The sequence below is a fragment of the Mastigoproctus giganteus genome, chromosome 10 (assembly GCF_048544385.1).
Source record: "Mastigoproctus giganteus isolate SK-2022 chromosome 10, ASM4854438v1, whole genome shotgun sequence".
NCBI lineage: Eukaryota > Metazoa > Arthropoda > Arachnida > Uropygi > Thelyphonidae > Mastigoproctus > Mastigoproctus giganteus.
Window position 1 is genome coordinate 9454109 of NC_143584.1, and position 17223 is coordinate 9471331.

General features: G+C 36.2%; 1 protein-coding gene across 1 annotated transcript in view; it reads right to left on the bottom strand.

Annotated features, from left to right (window-relative positions):
• The window catches only part of LOC150078675 (centrosomal protein of 76 kDa-like), a 141273-nt gene that overhangs the window by 16507 nt on the left and 107543 nt on the right, over positions 1 to 17223 (bottom strand). Inside the window, exons 10-11 of the mRNA XM_090382236.1 lie at positions 12802 to 12889; positions 6112 to 6241 (exon numbers count right to left, since the gene is read on the bottom strand). Coding sequence (XP_090238362.1) covers positions 6112 to 6241; positions 12802 to 12889 — 218 coding nt within the window. The remainder of the gene's footprint in view (positions 1 to 6111; positions 6242 to 12801; positions 12890 to 17223) is intronic.

The following is a 17223-nucleotide window of genomic DNA, read 5'->3' on the forward strand; positions in this document are numbered from 1 at the left end:
ATTTTTCTCTTATTTTTATTTATTTTTTTAAATTTAAAATGATTCATTTTTAGAAATCTAGTATAACTTTATTAGATTCAAATTTATTCAGTTTTAATTGCCCAAGATCCAAAGTAGATATGGTCTGATTTTAAATTTAGATATCCAATAGTTAAGAAACATTACATCTACTTTTCCGCTGTCTTTGCAATTACTGATGAAGTATGAGAGGACCACACCATAAAACATTTGATACCAAGAATCTGTATATATTTCTTTTGAAAATTAAATAGATTCAAACTATTTACATGTTTAATCTATTTAAAAATTATATAGACACAAACTATACATGAATCAATGCTTCATTATTAACTTTTTAAAAGTTAAAATTATTAACTGAAAAATTATTTTTTAATTTAAAAACAGTTAAATTTTTAATTTAAAATTTTAAAATTTTTTAGTAAATATGGTCATCATCAGCCATTTTCAATCCACTGCAGGATGAAGGCCTCGCTAGCAACTTTCTAGTTCCTTCTGTTTTGTGCAATGGTCATCAATTTACTACCCACGAACTCGTGAGTTCATCACCGTTGTTGTCTTCCAGGTTTTCTGCTATCTCCTCTTGGGTACCATTCTATTATTTTCTTAGTCCATCTGTCACCATGTCTTCGAACTATGTGTACTGCCCAAGACCATTTTAGTTCTTCAGTTTTGATAAGAATGTCCTTTACTTGAATTTTCTACCTAATCCATGTGTTTCTCCTCTTATTTAACAGTCTGATTCCTAATATAATTTGTTCCATTCTTCGCTGTGTAGTTCTAAGCTTCTCTTCCATTCTTTTGGTGAGTGCCCAAGTTTCACTTCCATAAGTCATGGTGGGGAGGATACATTGGTTCATTATTTTACATTTCAAACAAATTGGGATATTGCTCCTCAGTATGTGACTATATTTCCTGAATGCTATCCATCCAAAATTTATTCTTCTCTTCACTTCCAGCCATTTATCATTATTTCCGCTAATAACTTGTCCCAGATAAGTATATGACTCCACCTTTTCAATTACTACTCCTTCAATCATTATGTCCCTTTCTGTGGCATACTTGTTCATCACTACTTTTGTTTTAGCCATATTCATCTTTAGTCCAAAATCCTTACTAACTGTGCATAACTGATTAAGATTTTCCTCTAATTCTTTGGTATCGTAGCTTATGATCACAATGTCATCTGCAAATTGCAGATGGTTTAGATACTCTCCATTCACATTGACTCCTTTCTGCGACCAGTCTAATCTTTTGAAAGTTTCCTCAAGGGCAGCAGTAAACAACTTCGGTGATATTGTGTCTCCTTGTAGAACTCCTTTCTCAGTTCTAAATTTGCTACTGTCTTTGTCTAGTCTAATAAAAGGAGGTTGCATTCTCATATATTTTCTTCAAAATCATAATGTATGGCGTATCTCTGCCTTGTCTTCCAGTGCCCGAAACATTGCCTTATGCTGTATGGAGTCAAATGCCTTTTCATAATCCACAAATGCCAGGCATAATGGTGTTTTATATTCATTTGCTTTCTCCGTTAGCTGTGATATTGCATGAAGGTGATCCACAGTTGAGAATCCTGTCCTAAAGCCAGCTTGCTCTTTCAGTTGATTCTCATCAAGTATTCTTTCTAATCTGTTAGTAATGATCCTTGTGAACAACTTGAAGATGTGGGATAACAAGCTAATTGGTCTATAATTTCTAATTTCTGATTTATCTCCTTTCTTATGCGGTGCCTCCATAGCCAGGTGAGCAGGAGCAGCAGTGCATAACACACACTTCTTGATTAGACCGGGGTTCGAGCCCGTGACCACCAAATACGGAGGATGCGGATAGGTCAGGGAACGACCACCACATATCCTCGGAGCAATATGGCCTTAGTTGCTAATGCTCCTAGAAACCAAATAACAACAACATCCTTTCTTATGCAGCAAAACTATGATTGCATTATTCCACTTCTTAGATGTCATGCCTTTTCTAATGCATTTTGTGAAGAATCTTGTCAGTTTCTGTGTCATGTCTCTTCCTCCCAATTTTAACAACTCTACATACAGTAACTTTATATCCTCCCAGGGCTTTCTGATTCTTCATTTTCTTTAACGCATGTTCTACCTCATCAGGAAGGATATTGAGTAAGTCGTATGTGTTACTAATTTGTGATCCACCTTCTCCAGTGCTGGCATCATTCCCTCGCTACTTGTATAACTCTCTATAGTAGTTTTCTGCTATTCGAATAATGCCTTCTCTGCTATTTATAAGTACACCATTGCTATTCTTCAGTTTCAGTTTCATTTGTCTTTCTGTATTACTGCTCATGGCTGCTGATTTAAATCCTTTGTTTTCCCTTAATGTTTGTTCTACTTTTCTTGTGTTTAACCTTCTTATGTCCTCTCTGAGTCTCTTTCCAATTGCTTTGCATAACTCGGTATACTCAATTTTATCCTTGTCAGTGTTCATGTTGCTCTTCATTTTTCGTCTTCGGTTCATCGTGACACGTTTTTCTTGACTAATTTTTTATTCTTTGGATTTCTTTTTACCTATAGGTTTCTTGGGCTTTCTGATTTATCTTCTTTCTTATGCAGCAAAACTATGATTGCATTATTCCACTCCTTAGGCATCAAATTTCCGAAAGTGATGATCACTTTCGGAAATTTGTAGTATTCCTCGTTGAGACCTAGGTTCTGAACAGTCTGCTCAAACTTGTTCTTAAGTTCCAGCACATACTGCTTTTTCTCCTCTTCTGTTATCTCAAAGATCTTCATATTATTTACTTGAGTCAGTTTTTTCCTTTCTTTTCTTACATCTATATCAAGTGTGCATCTTACCATTCTGTGATCACTTCCAATGTTTACCTTGTTCAGGATGGTAACATCATTCACGATCTGTTATTGAGGATGAAGTCAATTTCATTAGTTGTTAATCCATTTGGGCTCTTCCATGTCCACTTTCTGTTCACTCTTTTCTTTAAAAAAGTGTTCAATACTGACATTCCTCCAGATCAGATTCTGCAAATTCCACAAGTCCCTTTCATTTCTTTTTTTGTTTCATTTCTTTCACCAATTCCAAAATCTCCTATAGTTCCCCTTTCTGCACTGTTTTTTCTCTTTCCAACCTTAACACTGAACTCCCCCATAATGATAGTGTGGTTTTCTGCTCATCTAGAAGACTCTCAATTTCGGTGTACATTTCTTCAACCATTATAAAACCTTTAGCTTGTACCTCTTAGAAATCCTGAGCAGTAGTCTTGACACCCTTTTGAATTCCAAAATGTTGTTTTTTATATCTTTATGGACAAGAAAGCCAACTCCACGTTTGCTCTTTTTTGCACTGTTTCCATTGGTGTACAGCAGATTTCCACTTGATAAGCTTATAAGTGATGATTCATTTCTTCTTCTTGTTTCAGCGAGACTTATGATGTTCCAATTCACATTTTTTATTCCTTTTCCGGCTCTAATATCCTATCTTCACCGATGAGCAATCTTACGTTGTAACAGGCCAAGTTCAGTTTCCGTGCATGGCAGTTTGGTCATACCCAGAGATTCTTAGCACCCTCTGCTTCCACTCTGATTCTCTCTCTGCCGTAAGAGGGGGAGTGAAAGCCGCTGGTGACTGAGGGCCATTTGTTTCCTCGTGCTGTCACATGCTGGAGGGTTTGGTCTTTTTCTCTTCACGCTGACCAGGCATCTTGAAGAGAACCACTCTACATGCTCATTGCGACGTGAGTGATATGACAGGGCTTACCATCGAGGTGTGCATGAGTGGATTTTAGGGAGGTAGGCCAACCGGACTTCTCCTAAATCTTCTGAAATAGAAAGATATTGGATCCATCAGTGTTTTAGACTGAATGTCTGATAACACCCAGAATGCCTGTTCCCCTCTAAGCCCCTAAAAGATTTTATTAAAGTACGACCAACTAGTTTTGGTCGTACTTTAATAAAATAAAAGGAAAGTTTTGCAATATGACGCAACAATGAATCACAGGAAGCTGCTTGTTGCTGCATGTTGAGACATGTTCATACGTGCATAGTAGCCGCCGCGCCAAGTCGATGGGCTCAGTTATTCATTAGTAGTGAGAGTGTAAAGTGCTTGCGATGGCATCGTGGTCACGAAATGAGATAAGGACAGTTTTGCGGTATAATTTCGTGCATGGTTTAACCATAGACCAGTGCTTAGAAGAAATGACTCTTGCACTAGATGATGATTGTCCACATCGTACAACGATATTCAGGTGGTATAGAGAATTCCAAAGGGGAAATTTCACTCTGGAGGATTCTGAGAGGCCGGGAAGGCCACGAATGTCAGTTACAGAGGAAAACGTTACTGCTGTGAGGAAAATGCTTGACGAAAACAGGCGAGTGACCTACCAACAGATAGAGGATACTTTGGGCCTAAATGCACCAGCAATTCGTTCGATTCTGCAAGATCATTTGCACGTGAAGAAACTTTGTTCTCTCTGGGTGCCGCATCAACTGACTGAAGAGCAGATGACACAACATGTGACTTGGTGCCGGGAGATGTTAAAAAAGTTTGATAAGGGACAATCTCGGTATGTGAACAACATCGTGACAGGTGACGAGACTTGGCTGTACTATTACGATCTGCCGACCAAGGCTCAAAACAAAGTTTGGGTCTTTGATGATGACGACACACCCGTAACTGTCAGAAATTCCCGATCTGTAAAGAAGAAAATGATAGCTGTATTTTTCAAATCGAGTGGAATTGTGGAACGTGTCGTTTTGGATACGCAGAAGACAGTCACAGCTAAGTGGTATACTGAACAATGCCTGCCTAAAGTCATTGGATCTATGAAGAACCTGCGACCAAAGTCAAGAATGGACACCTGGTACCTCCATCACGAAAATGCTCCAGCTCACCGCGCCAAAACCTGCACCGAATATTTGACCACGACAGGACTGAAACTTCTCGAGCACCCTCCCTACAGTCCAGACCTTGCTCCCTGTGACTTTGCACTGTTCCCGCATGTGAAAATGAAGCTAAAAGGGAGGCGGTTTTCCAGTGATGAGGACCTTCTACGGGCTTGGGACAACGAGTGTGCTTTACTCCCTAGTGAAACTTGGCAGAACTGGTTTAAAGATTGGTTTCGGAGGATGGAGAGGTGTATTGAATGTAGAGGAAATTACTTTGAAAAAATTAAATAAACAAAGCTGTATTGCAAAACTTTCCTAGTACCCTTTGTATATAGCATCAGCCGGGGGAGGACCCTTCTCATTTCACCCATCTACTCGCTCCAAATGTTTGTCTAGTTCTGCCTTGAATCTATTTAAGCTAAATAAGCTTGTAACCTATTTAAGCTTATAAATATGGTATTGTCATTTAATATTTTTATATCACATTGTGATTTTTAAAACTATAGTAACATTACATTTCATATTATCATTAGCCAATTTATAAAAATAAATAACATATATATCCTTTTGCTCTTATTTTATCAACTAAAAGCAAAATAGTAAATCTTAATTAAACTGGATTAATATCTTGATTAAATCCAAATATTAATCTCGCCTATATTAAGAAAGAATTTCTAATTCTTTCTTAATATAGGTGAGATTAATATTTGGGAAGACAACTGCTCTGCTCATCATTTATGTTACACAAGGCTGTTTGTTTGTTATTTGGTTTTTAGGAGCATTAGTAACTAAGGCCATATTGCTCCGGGGATATGCAGTGGTCATTCCCTGACCTTTCCGCATCCTCCATATTTGGTGGTGACGGGCTCGTACCTCGGTTTAATCAAGAAGCGTGTGGTTACACAAGGCAATTCTTACAGAGATATAGCACTGTTGAGCATAGAGTGGTGTTCTACAGGGGTGGTCTACAATATTTTTCACTGTTAAGTGAAAAATATGCACTAATTTTACTGCATGCATAAACTAGCCACTTCTGAAAATGCTATAATGAATATGATTACAAAACCTAGGGATAGCAAACCATAGTTTTATACTATGCCCTTTGTTTTGTATAAATTCTAATTTATTTTTATTTTAAATATTTTCCTTAAATATTTTAAATAAGCTTCAAGTAAATCTTTACTTTTGTTTTTAATTTGATAGATTAATAATAATATAATGCAGTACTTACTTAAGACTATCAAAAAATATCTTTTGAGCCTGAAAATGTTGAAAATGAACAGGAAGAGCCTTAAATGTATGACCTTCAGGTACAGCTTTATGTACAGCTATAAGGAACTCTTCATCACCACCAGAAAGTCCTATGCAATAATATCAACATTAGTAGCCTTGTTATATAATATAAAAACAGTTCACTGATATTAAAATTACCACTATAATGTACTGTCACAAAATACTGTTTACTTAAGTAAGATTTCACAACTCAAGTAATATTTTTATAATGGGGGGGGGGGGAGGTTCACCACTCCAAGCTCAAATCAAAATAATATATATATATATATATATATATATATATATAGAGGGTTGAGATTCATAGTGGTATAAGTCAGTGTATTCTTATTTTTGAGAACAAGGTGTTTTATGTTTGCATTCATAAAAAACTCAAAAAATTTAATTTAATGAATTGTGATACATATGGAGGTTAAAAAAACTCTAAAAATTTACATGAGCTTGACAATTTTTATTAATATTCAATTTTTGGTCAGCAGTGTTTATATAATTGGCTTACACCATTATGTTTCTAAGTAGTTTACCTGTTTTAAAATGGTAAATTAATGTAAGGATATTAATGTGTAATCAAAACAATGATTTCATACAGAAGAGATCATATGTTTTCCCCTGTAAAAAGTACACTATAACAAAATTTAAAAAACCTGAGTGATAGGCACATTGGGAATTTTTTGTCAAAATAGTTACGATTGTCTTAGTTGTTGCAGTATGATCGTAAAAAAGCTAAGATGAACATAATAAATTTAATTATAATATAAAAGATTATTGCAAAATTAAAAAATATATATAGTTGCTTTTTTGTTGATTTTCTCATTTTTTTTAAAAAAAGGAATTAAAGTCATCATCACTAATTTGATAATCATAAAATGCTGTAACCACAAACAAACTACTGTTTATGCTTCATCTTCTTCCTCGTAGTCAGATAAGTGACCTAGATCATCAAATTTTATTGAGCTTCTAATATCTTTAAAGAAGGCACGGTGAACTGGAGGGATGTATTTGAGAAGTTAGCATATCTCTTTATTTAGAAAGTTCAGCACTCTAGGACCATCATACAACTTTTCTTGTTCAGTACTTTTCAAGCTCTTAGGTCAACCCTCCTTATTGGGTTTGACATTCAGTTCTGGGGATGTCTTCATCCAATGTACACTTGTAGAAAATCGTGAATTGGTTTTACTTTTTCATAATGGAGCCATTGTATTTTCAACCAGTTTACATTTTTCACCTTCAACATTTCTTCTTCCGTTTTGCTATGCCTTTTTCAAGAGCTTCTGTTTTCAAAAAAATAATCTTATTGCATCTTTACAACCATAAACCTGTTGTGTCTTCATGGTATTATATCATCCATCTGGAACATAGATAATCTTGTTTTTTCCAGCTTGCTCAATCAACCCAAAGTCTGAATCATTTGGAAGGTAAGGGTGGCCAGAAACCATGAATTCTATGACTTCAACTGAACTTTCTTGAATCAGTTTCATTAACAATAAGGATACCTCGACGTTCTGATTTTGGCCAGTGTATGTGTTGCTGCATATCATCACATGCTTTTTTTTTTTCTTTTTCAAATTAATCTGCTTAGTCAGGCAAGAAGCAATCTCTTGACAACATCTAGACGCAATGGTCTCATTCAACCCCAGGGGCTCACATCTGGTGAGTATGGGCTTGGCACACCCAGGGTCCTGAGTTGGATATCATCATTCTTCTCTTTCTTGGTGATTCCTTTTTACTTCTCTCTCTCTCTCTCTCTCTCTCTCTCTCTCTCTCTCTCTCTCTCTCAGGGTAATTCAGAAATTTTTTTTGGCTGGTGCAGCATAAGCCTCAGGCTTCCTTTCACCATATAGCTAATAATAATCCCAAACGTACGTGTAGCCAAGGTTATTTGGAACATCATGCAAACCTAAATTATAGTAGTACATATTGCACCTATAATAGGCCTCAGAAACAGTTAATTTTGAGAATGGCAGGGCTTTTGTAAATCTATCACAATTGTATGGATGTCAGATTTTCCTCGGGCCTTTTCCCTATCAGCCCTTTAGTTGATTTCTTGAATTCTCTGCTTTTGCCAAATGCAAAACATGTTGCCTCTCCAAATCATCTGTCTTTTCTTTGTCCTTTTCTACATTAATCGACTGTTTATACTCTTGGCACAAGCATATTACAAATATTGCTTCCTCTGCATCTAAAAAACTTGGTTTTCTCTTTTGCTCTCGGCGTTACTTTTCCTCCAAGCAGCTGTTGACTCTGTAAAAATCACAAATCCGCCCTACCATGGAATATTGTTCCCACATCTGGGGGCGGTGCCCCCAAAACCTCTCTCTCAGGCTTCCAGATTCCATTCAGAAGAGGGCAGTTAGATTAATTAACGATTCCTCTCTAACAGAGTCTCTTCACTCGCTGTCTCATAAATGTACTGTTTCTGCTGCATGCCTTTTCTCTAGATACTTTCATGGGCACTGTTCTTCTCAATTGGCTTCTATAATTCCCGCTCTCTCTTTCAAAATAGTCCGAACACGTGCCGCCACCAGCCAACATCCATTTACTGTCCAACTTCAAACTCACAGAACCAACTTTTCATCTCCTCGTTTATTCATTCAACTGCCGTTTTCTGGAACAACCTTCCTTTGTACGTATTTCCTGAAAATTACATACAGATACATACAGTTGAAGTCTAATGTCAACAAATATCTTTTTTCATCTTCTCAACCTCCAACCCAAGCATGGTACTAAGTACTATAGGTTCTAATACTTCTTGTGTTTGGGGTTTTCATATAAAAAAAAAAAAAAGTGTCCTTTCAAGGAAAGTGAAAATGTAAATTAAATTCTGTGTTGAAGACATGTCTATAGTAATACTGTTTAAGAGATGTAGTCCCTCTTTGCTCACACCATTCACAATAAAGCACATACATTTTTCTTTTGTTCAAGTCAGGGCTAAGGAACTTCCTGTTCGGATTATCTTTTCAAGTGTAATGACTTTGAAATGCTGGGAAAATATTAATGTGATCCTTTAGTAACTGTTTTTGTTTGTCAGTTATCTTTTGTGCCACTACATGCTTACCCCTTAAATCTTCTCCAGCAGACTTCTCCTTCCTTACTTTCTATAAAGCTCTTGTCACCCTTATTGTTCCCACATGTCTATAGTAATACTCTTTAAGAGATGTAGTCCCTCTTTGCTCACACCATCCACAATAAAGCACATACATTTGTCTTTTGTTGAAGTCAGGGCTAAGGAACTTCCATCAGATATAACAAAAGTGTCGAGAAAGAATTTTTTACAAACATGTACTGTGGTATTTTCTTTTTGAATGCAAGACAGATTTGTACATTGCTTTCCTCCCTAACTGCCATTCTGAGGCCACCTTTGCTTTATAGGTTCGTGATGTATAAGACTGCATAAATATGCATTCCGTTGAGAAAAATCAGCCATGGATATAAAATTATCACATTGCTTTCTCCTTTCCGCTTCTGTTAAGGACTCTATGCATATTTTTTTAAAACCACAATCTAAGTTTTCAAACTGCTTACACTCGACTTGTATTTCTTTGGAGTTCACATACGCCTGACCTGAATTGCGAAGTATTCTGGCTACAGCTCTTTTTGACTCTTTCCTTTTACATTTTCTAGGTCTGAAGGAAGTTTCCTGGCATGCTTCTTCTACTTGTTTGGCCTCTTGACGTATTATATTTAGAGATTTCAACTCGAAAGACAACTTAAAATCCTCCATTTATTGAGATTAACTTAAAAGACATCTTACTATCTCCATCCTACAAGCTGTTTAGGAACAGAATAGCATAAGTCAGATTTACTTCACTATGATTCTAAACCTTTTACTGAAATCTCATATTGTTATTCAAAATAAGTGCTGACATATCTCTGTTAGAACTGCAACTTTTAATTACTTTGCTATGAAACTAAACAGTGGAAATATGAACAGCTCATATATATAAAATTACTGACTTACACCACTATGATTCTCAACACCCCATATATAGACTCCAGCCTAAAATTTTAAAATCAGGTGTCATTTTTCTTAATTTTCAAAGATTTTATTAAGGTACGACCAACTAGTTTACTATTTTTATTAAAATATCTACCTTCTATTATATATAAAAATCAAAAAACTATAATATTTAAGAAATATTTATGAAATTTCTTGAATATATAAGAGTATTCCAGAAAGGTCTGCGTAGAAGATTCCTGAATGTGATAAAACATTGTTGAAGATTCCTGAATGTGGTAGAATATTGTAGATGGTTCTAGATTATTCTAGAAAGTGGAATTACTGTTTGAATATTATAGAAGACTGTTTGAATATTATAGAAGACTGTTTGAATATTATAGAAGATTGTAGATGATTCTAGAGTGTTTTGCAGTAATATGAAATGAGGAGTAAGAGCTTTAACTTATAAATTTGAATGCAAGTCATTCAGAAAGTGTGTTTGGTGTAAGTTTTGTGTGTCTTGCAATAAACATAGCAAGGAATAAGGAACTGAATGTTTATAAAATAAGTGCTATTATAACTCTGTATAAAGAATGTTATTCCATGAGAAGTTACTGGCAAAAAACTAGGTGGTTTATTTAAAGGAGTACAAACCACCATTATACAATTCAAGGAGATTGGCAGTTTAAAAGACAAACCACAATTGGGCTACAGTGTGTAACAATGGAAGCACAAGATGAGGCCATAAGACAGAGGGTGGTAATTAATGGGTGCTGCTCTTCGTGGACTAATGTTATTAGTGGAGTCCCACAGGGTTCGGTGTTGGGTCCTCTGCTGTTTTGTATATTTATCAATGATATTGATGAAGGTATATCAGGCTTAATGTCGAAGTTTGCAGATGATACAAAGGTTGGAAGGGTTGTTAATGACAGTAATGGCAGTGTGCTACTGCAACAGGATCTAGATAATTTGGGCAGATGGGCTAAGAAGTGGCAACTGAAGTTTAACCTTGACAAATGCAAAGTACTGCATATGGGTAGAAGTAACCCCAGAGAAATGTACCAACTGTGTGGTACTACACTTAAGGTGGTAGAAAATGAAAAAGACCTGGGAGCAATTGTGCAGTCAGATATGAAGTTTTCTTAGCAATGCAGACAGGCTGCCAGGGCAGGTCATGGGGTTTTGTCAATGATATATAGGAATTTTTCTAGAAGGGAAAAAGAGGTGATTGTCCCTCTGTATAAGGCAATGGTCAGGCCACGCCTTTGGTACTGCGTACAGGTCTGGAGGCCTCATTTTAGGAAGGATGTAGATTTGCTTGAGCATGTACAGAGAAGGGCAACAACATTGGTGAGGGGAATGAAGGGATCCTCTTACCAAGAGAGGCTTAACTTCTGCAAATTGCGGTGGCTGGAGACTAGGCACCTGCGCAGTGATCTGACTGAGGTGTATAAGGCCTTGAATGGGTTGAGCATGCTGAATTCTGATGAGATCCTTCCACTTGTTCAGATTACGAACCTAAGGGGGCATAAATTCAAATTAAGAAAAGACAGATGTAGAATAGATGTGCAGATTTAGCCAGGAACAAACTTCCATCTGTTGTTATGGAAGTTGATAGGTTAAATAAATTTAAGGAGGAACTGGACAGGCATTTGGAGGGAATGGTGTGATTTTTTTTTTTTTGTGATGCTAGAACACACTTGCGTTCTAGCATCACATGCCACTACTACTGATTTCTAAACAAAACCGACAACTTACTGCATCTGAAATCTGAGCTGAGTTGAATAGGAACAGGGAAACTCCCATGTGTATATCCACTGTAAAACTTCATCTTAAACAAGCAGGACTTCATGGTCGGGTACTGATTCAAAAACCCTTATTAAAACTGGAAAATCGAAAGAAATGGTTGCCACTGGCTAAGAGCCATCAACAATGGATAATTGAAGAGAGGAAAAACATACTGTAGATGAATAAATCCAAATTTTAAATTTTTGGATCCAAGCATTAGGAGATGTTTATGTGAGAAAATCAACTGAAGAAAAATGGTGCCATTGTTTAGTGGCTGCAGTCAAACATGGTGGCAGTTCCATCATGATCTGAGAGCAAGGTTCTAAGCTGTGCAGGAACTTTCTAGCAATGAAACACAGGTTGGGGGTATTGTAAATATGGTGTGGTCACCCCAATCGCTCGACTTGAATCCAATGAGATCATCTAGACCATCAAATCCATGAGGTCTGCCCATCTTCACAAAATTTATGGGAAATCTTGCAGATCACTTGAAATAAATCACAGTGCCATGAAGGAATGATTCTTCATGTTTTTGACATAACTGTAATGGTTATGTCAGTTCAGTGTACGAAGCAAATATATTATCCTCTTTTACTTTGGTTAGAAAAACAGTCCTTCCTAAAATCTTTGGAACAATGTACTAAAAATATGCGATGGACTATAGTGAAACTGTAACCCCTCAAGCACGGGTTCTTTATTGATATTTTATTTTATTAAAGGTTCAGTAGTGGAGCAAGTGTGTTTAACAATTATGATAACAACTATTCAAGAAGGGCATTATAACAAATGTAAAAGAAAAATTAAAATTACAAAAAATCGTGGTATATGCTTCTCCTCCAAGCATTCTTGAAAACTGCAAATTTTTAAATTAAAGAGATTTAAATGAATTATATACAAGCTACTTACCAGTTTTGCCATTTATTTCATAAATAGCTAAAGCAGATGTCAGAATATAATTAAGCTCATCATCCCAGAAAGTGGCTAATCCATGATTCTGGAACATTCAGGAAAAAATTTATGTACATATACAGTTTTACTACAGAGTAAAACTTTTACTAATATATAGACAGAGCTATAAAATAAATATCAAATCTTCAATAAATGAGTTTATTTAAACAAATTCTCAAAATCATTTAGATCAATTTCATATTTAAAAATTTTACAAAGTTTTTTCTAATTTCTTCATATCAGCATATGGTTAAAATATTTTCCAAATTCCAAGTTTTGATCAAGTATGTCAGAAAATTCCAAAAATTCATTACGATGCAATATGGTTTTTATTTTTCAAATTTTATAACTATGTTGCAAAAGCCAGCCATCCATATAATCAAATTAGCAGTTAACTTATCTTTAGGCAGATGTTTATATTTTTCTCCTTCTTCAAAGAAAATATATTTAAAATTTACTTTATTTTTTAATTTAATAACCACTTTCCTGACTTGCCCATATTGAATGTGCATACTGCATGTTTTGGTTTTGTTTCAGACACAAATAAAAGCTTAGCTACACTAGTACTGTGTGGCTAAGCAAAAAGTAAAATAGAAAGTAAAAACATAAAATGATATTTTTACTTTCTATGATCATAATTCAGCTGATGGCTCTATTTCTCATTTCTATTATTTCTAATAGCAACATGTTCTTTACTTTTCCTGTGAATACTAGTGATAGACATAATCAAATGATCTCCATAATCTAATTATTAGTAATCAAGAGAGTTAAATAATATTTTTAAATTATTATTTTTATACAATGAATTAAACATAATCATTTAATAATAATAATTAAATTTAATAATTAAATAATAATTATTTATTATTAATTATTATTTCTTCTAAGCAGCTACACATTTTGTACAATCTCAAATCTGTCCTACCATGGAATACTGTTCCCACACCTGAGGTAATGCCCCCCCCCCAAATCCTCTCTCAAGCTTTTAGATTCTTTCCAAAAGAGGGCAATTAGATTAATTAATGATCTGCCTTTTACAAACTCTCTCCATCTCCATTCTCTGTCTCACAGATGTTTAGTTTCTGCTGTATACCTTCTATGGGCACTATTCTTCTGAATTAGCACCTGTAATTCCACTGCTCTTCTAAACCAGGTTAACAAATATGTGCTACAACCAGTCAGCATTCATTTACTGTCCAACGGTAAACTCACAGAACTAACTTTTCCTTGTTTATTCGTTCTGCTTCTGCTCTATAGAACAACTTTCCTTCATATGTATTTCCAGAAAACTACAATTTACAGAAATTCAAGTCTAATGTCAACAAACTGTTTTGCCTTCTCAGTTTTCAACCCATGCATACTAAGTACTGATGGGTTCTAATATCCTTGTTTGGGATTTAAAAATTTAAAAAAAGGAGAGAGAGAGAGAGAGAGAGACAGAAAGAAACAATAAAAATAATCATTCATTAAAAATCATCACTAAGATCATTTGAAATTCAAATCACAGAGAAACTTTGGTTGGTTTTGGTTAGCAAAAAAAAAATATATATGGATACAGTAGACTCTCGATTTTCTGGGGTAGCTAGTAAAAAACAAATCCCGAATAATCGATTTCCCAGTTAATCCAAAAATACAGAAGTCCTCGACATTCGTAGGAGTAACGTAAGACGTAACTGCATTATCAAGCGACTCAGAAGCCTATGGCAGATATAAGTTAATCTGTAATCAGGTCACAAAGGAGGTTCGGCAGGCGAAGGCAGATTATGAGAAATCCTTGGCAAAAGATGCTAAGAAAAACAGCAAGGATTTCTTTACTTATATAAACTTTAAAAGGAAGGGGATGAATCAGATTGGTCCACTTGACATCGATGGTTCGACTGTTGATGATCCTGCTCAGATAGCAAACAAACTGAATGAGTATTTTGCATCTACATTCACACATGAGGAATTATTAAGGTTTGAAAATGACAGAAGGTTATCAAATTGTAGCAGGATACATAATGATTTTGTAATAACTCAGAGCAAAGTGGAAGAGAAATTGTTGAAGTTAAACGTAAGAAAAGCACCTGGGGTGGATGGGATCTATCCAGTTATATTAAAGGAGACGGCAAAGCAACTAAGCAAACCCTTAGCCATAATTATGAGAGCGTCCTTGGAATCAGGGGAGGTTCCCACGGACTGGAGATGTGCAAATGTATCGCCAATTCACAAAGGGGGGATCGAAGGGTGACACGAGTAATTACAGACCAGTTAGTTTAACTTCTGTTCCTGGTAAAATAATGGAGTCACTGGTTAAAGATGCATTGCATGATCATCTAGAGACAAGACTGCAGCAATAATTCAGACACAGCATGGGTTTGTTAAGGGAAAGTCTTGTCTGACAAATTTGATAGGATATTATGATGTGGTTACAAAGGAACTGGAGGCAAAAAATAATTTTGATATCATATATTTGGATTTCAGGAAAGCTTTCGACACTGTTGCGCATGGAAGACTATTGTACATTGGAGCAGAATGGTATTAAGGGTAAGTTGCTACAATGGATAAAAGGATGGTTAAGTGGGAGAAGACAGAGGGTGGTAATCAATGGGTGCTGCTCGTCTTGGACTAATGTTATTAGTAGGGTCCCACAGGGTTCGGTGTTAGGTCCACTGTTGTTTTGTATATTTATCAATGATATTGATGAAGTTATATCAGGCTTTATGTTGAAGTTTGCAGATGATACAAAGGATGGAAGGGTTGTTAATGACAATAATGGCAGTGTGCTACTGCAACAGGATCTAGATAATTTGGGCAGATGGGCTAAGAAGTGGCAACTGAAGTTTAACCTTGACAAATGCAAAGTACTGCATATGGGTAGAAGTAACCCCAGAGAAACTTAAGGTGGTAGAAAATGAAAAAGACCTGGGAGTAATTGTGCAGGCAGATATGAAGTTTTCTGAGCAATGCAGACAGGCTGACAGGGCAGGTCATAGGGTTTTGTCAATGATATATAGGAATTTTGCTAGCAGGGAAAAGGAGGTGATTATCCCTCTGTATAAGGCAATGGTCAGGCCACACATTGAGTACTGCATACAGGTCTGGAGGCCTCATTTTAGGAAGGATGTAGATTTACTTGAGCGTGTACAGAGAAGGGCAACAAGATTGGTGAGGGGAATGATTGTTTGTTTGTGATTTGGTTTTTAGGAGCATTAGCAACTAAGGCCATATTGCTCCGGGATATGCGGGGGTCATTCCCAGACCTTTTCCGCATCCTCCGTATTTGGTGGTGACGGGCTCGAACCCCGGTTTAATCAAGAAGCGTGTGCTACGCACTGCTGCTCCTTCCCACCTGGCTACGGAGGCGCCTGAGGGGAATGAAGGGATCCTCTTATCAAGAGAGGCTTAAGTTCTGCCAATTGCAGTGGCTGGAGACTAGGCACCTGCACGGTGATCTGATTGAGGTGTATAAGGCCTTGAATGGGTTCAGCATGCTGAATTCTGATGGGATCCTTCCACTTGTTAAGATTACGAACCTAAGGGGGCATAAATTCAAATTAAGAAAGGACAGATGTAGAATAGATGTGCGGAAATTTGCCTTCAGCCAGCGGGTGGTTAATTGCTGGAACAAATTTCCATCTGTTGTTGTTGTGGAAGTTGATAGGTTGAATAAATTTAAGGAGGAACTGGACAGGCATTTGGAGGGAATGGTGTGATTTTTTTTTTTTTTTTTTGGCTGATGCTGCATAAGCTCATACACTTTCTTTCTTGCATCACGTGCCACTACTACTACTACTACTACTTACTTTGTTGAGTTTTACGTAACTCGGGAATGGCTAATAACATATTGCTACTATATTATTATTGATAAATCTGAATTCAGCGCGATACTTGTTAATCTTTGACCATTTGCATACATTCTTATTAGTTTAATTTTCTGCTCCAAATTGATTGCGTTCCTTTTCTTGGTAGATTTACTAGTAGCGCTGTCACTTATTCTCTTAGTCGGCACCATGATAACTGTCAAGTGATTTTCTGTAAAGAACTTCACAGAGTTAAGGTGAAAACTCCCTATTATCACCCTGCGCGAGCTCACATTTTACTAAAGCACATTTCTGGAGGTCACTACCATAAAACAATTTGCACTCTCCATGTTATTGGGCTTTTCTGTTTGTGCATCTAATTATAAACGGGTAGTAAACTCGATCCTATTGTATTTGAGATAATCTGATAGCCGGAATTCTGTGAGATTTTACGTTATTATGATTAAATGTGTGTCCCCTTGACTGAAATCTTCAGTCATATAAGAAAAACATTAATTAATCGTAAGAATCTCTTCTTTCCTATTTTTTTGCTTGTTACACCATATCTCACTTGTGCAATTTGTGTGTGCAGTGATCT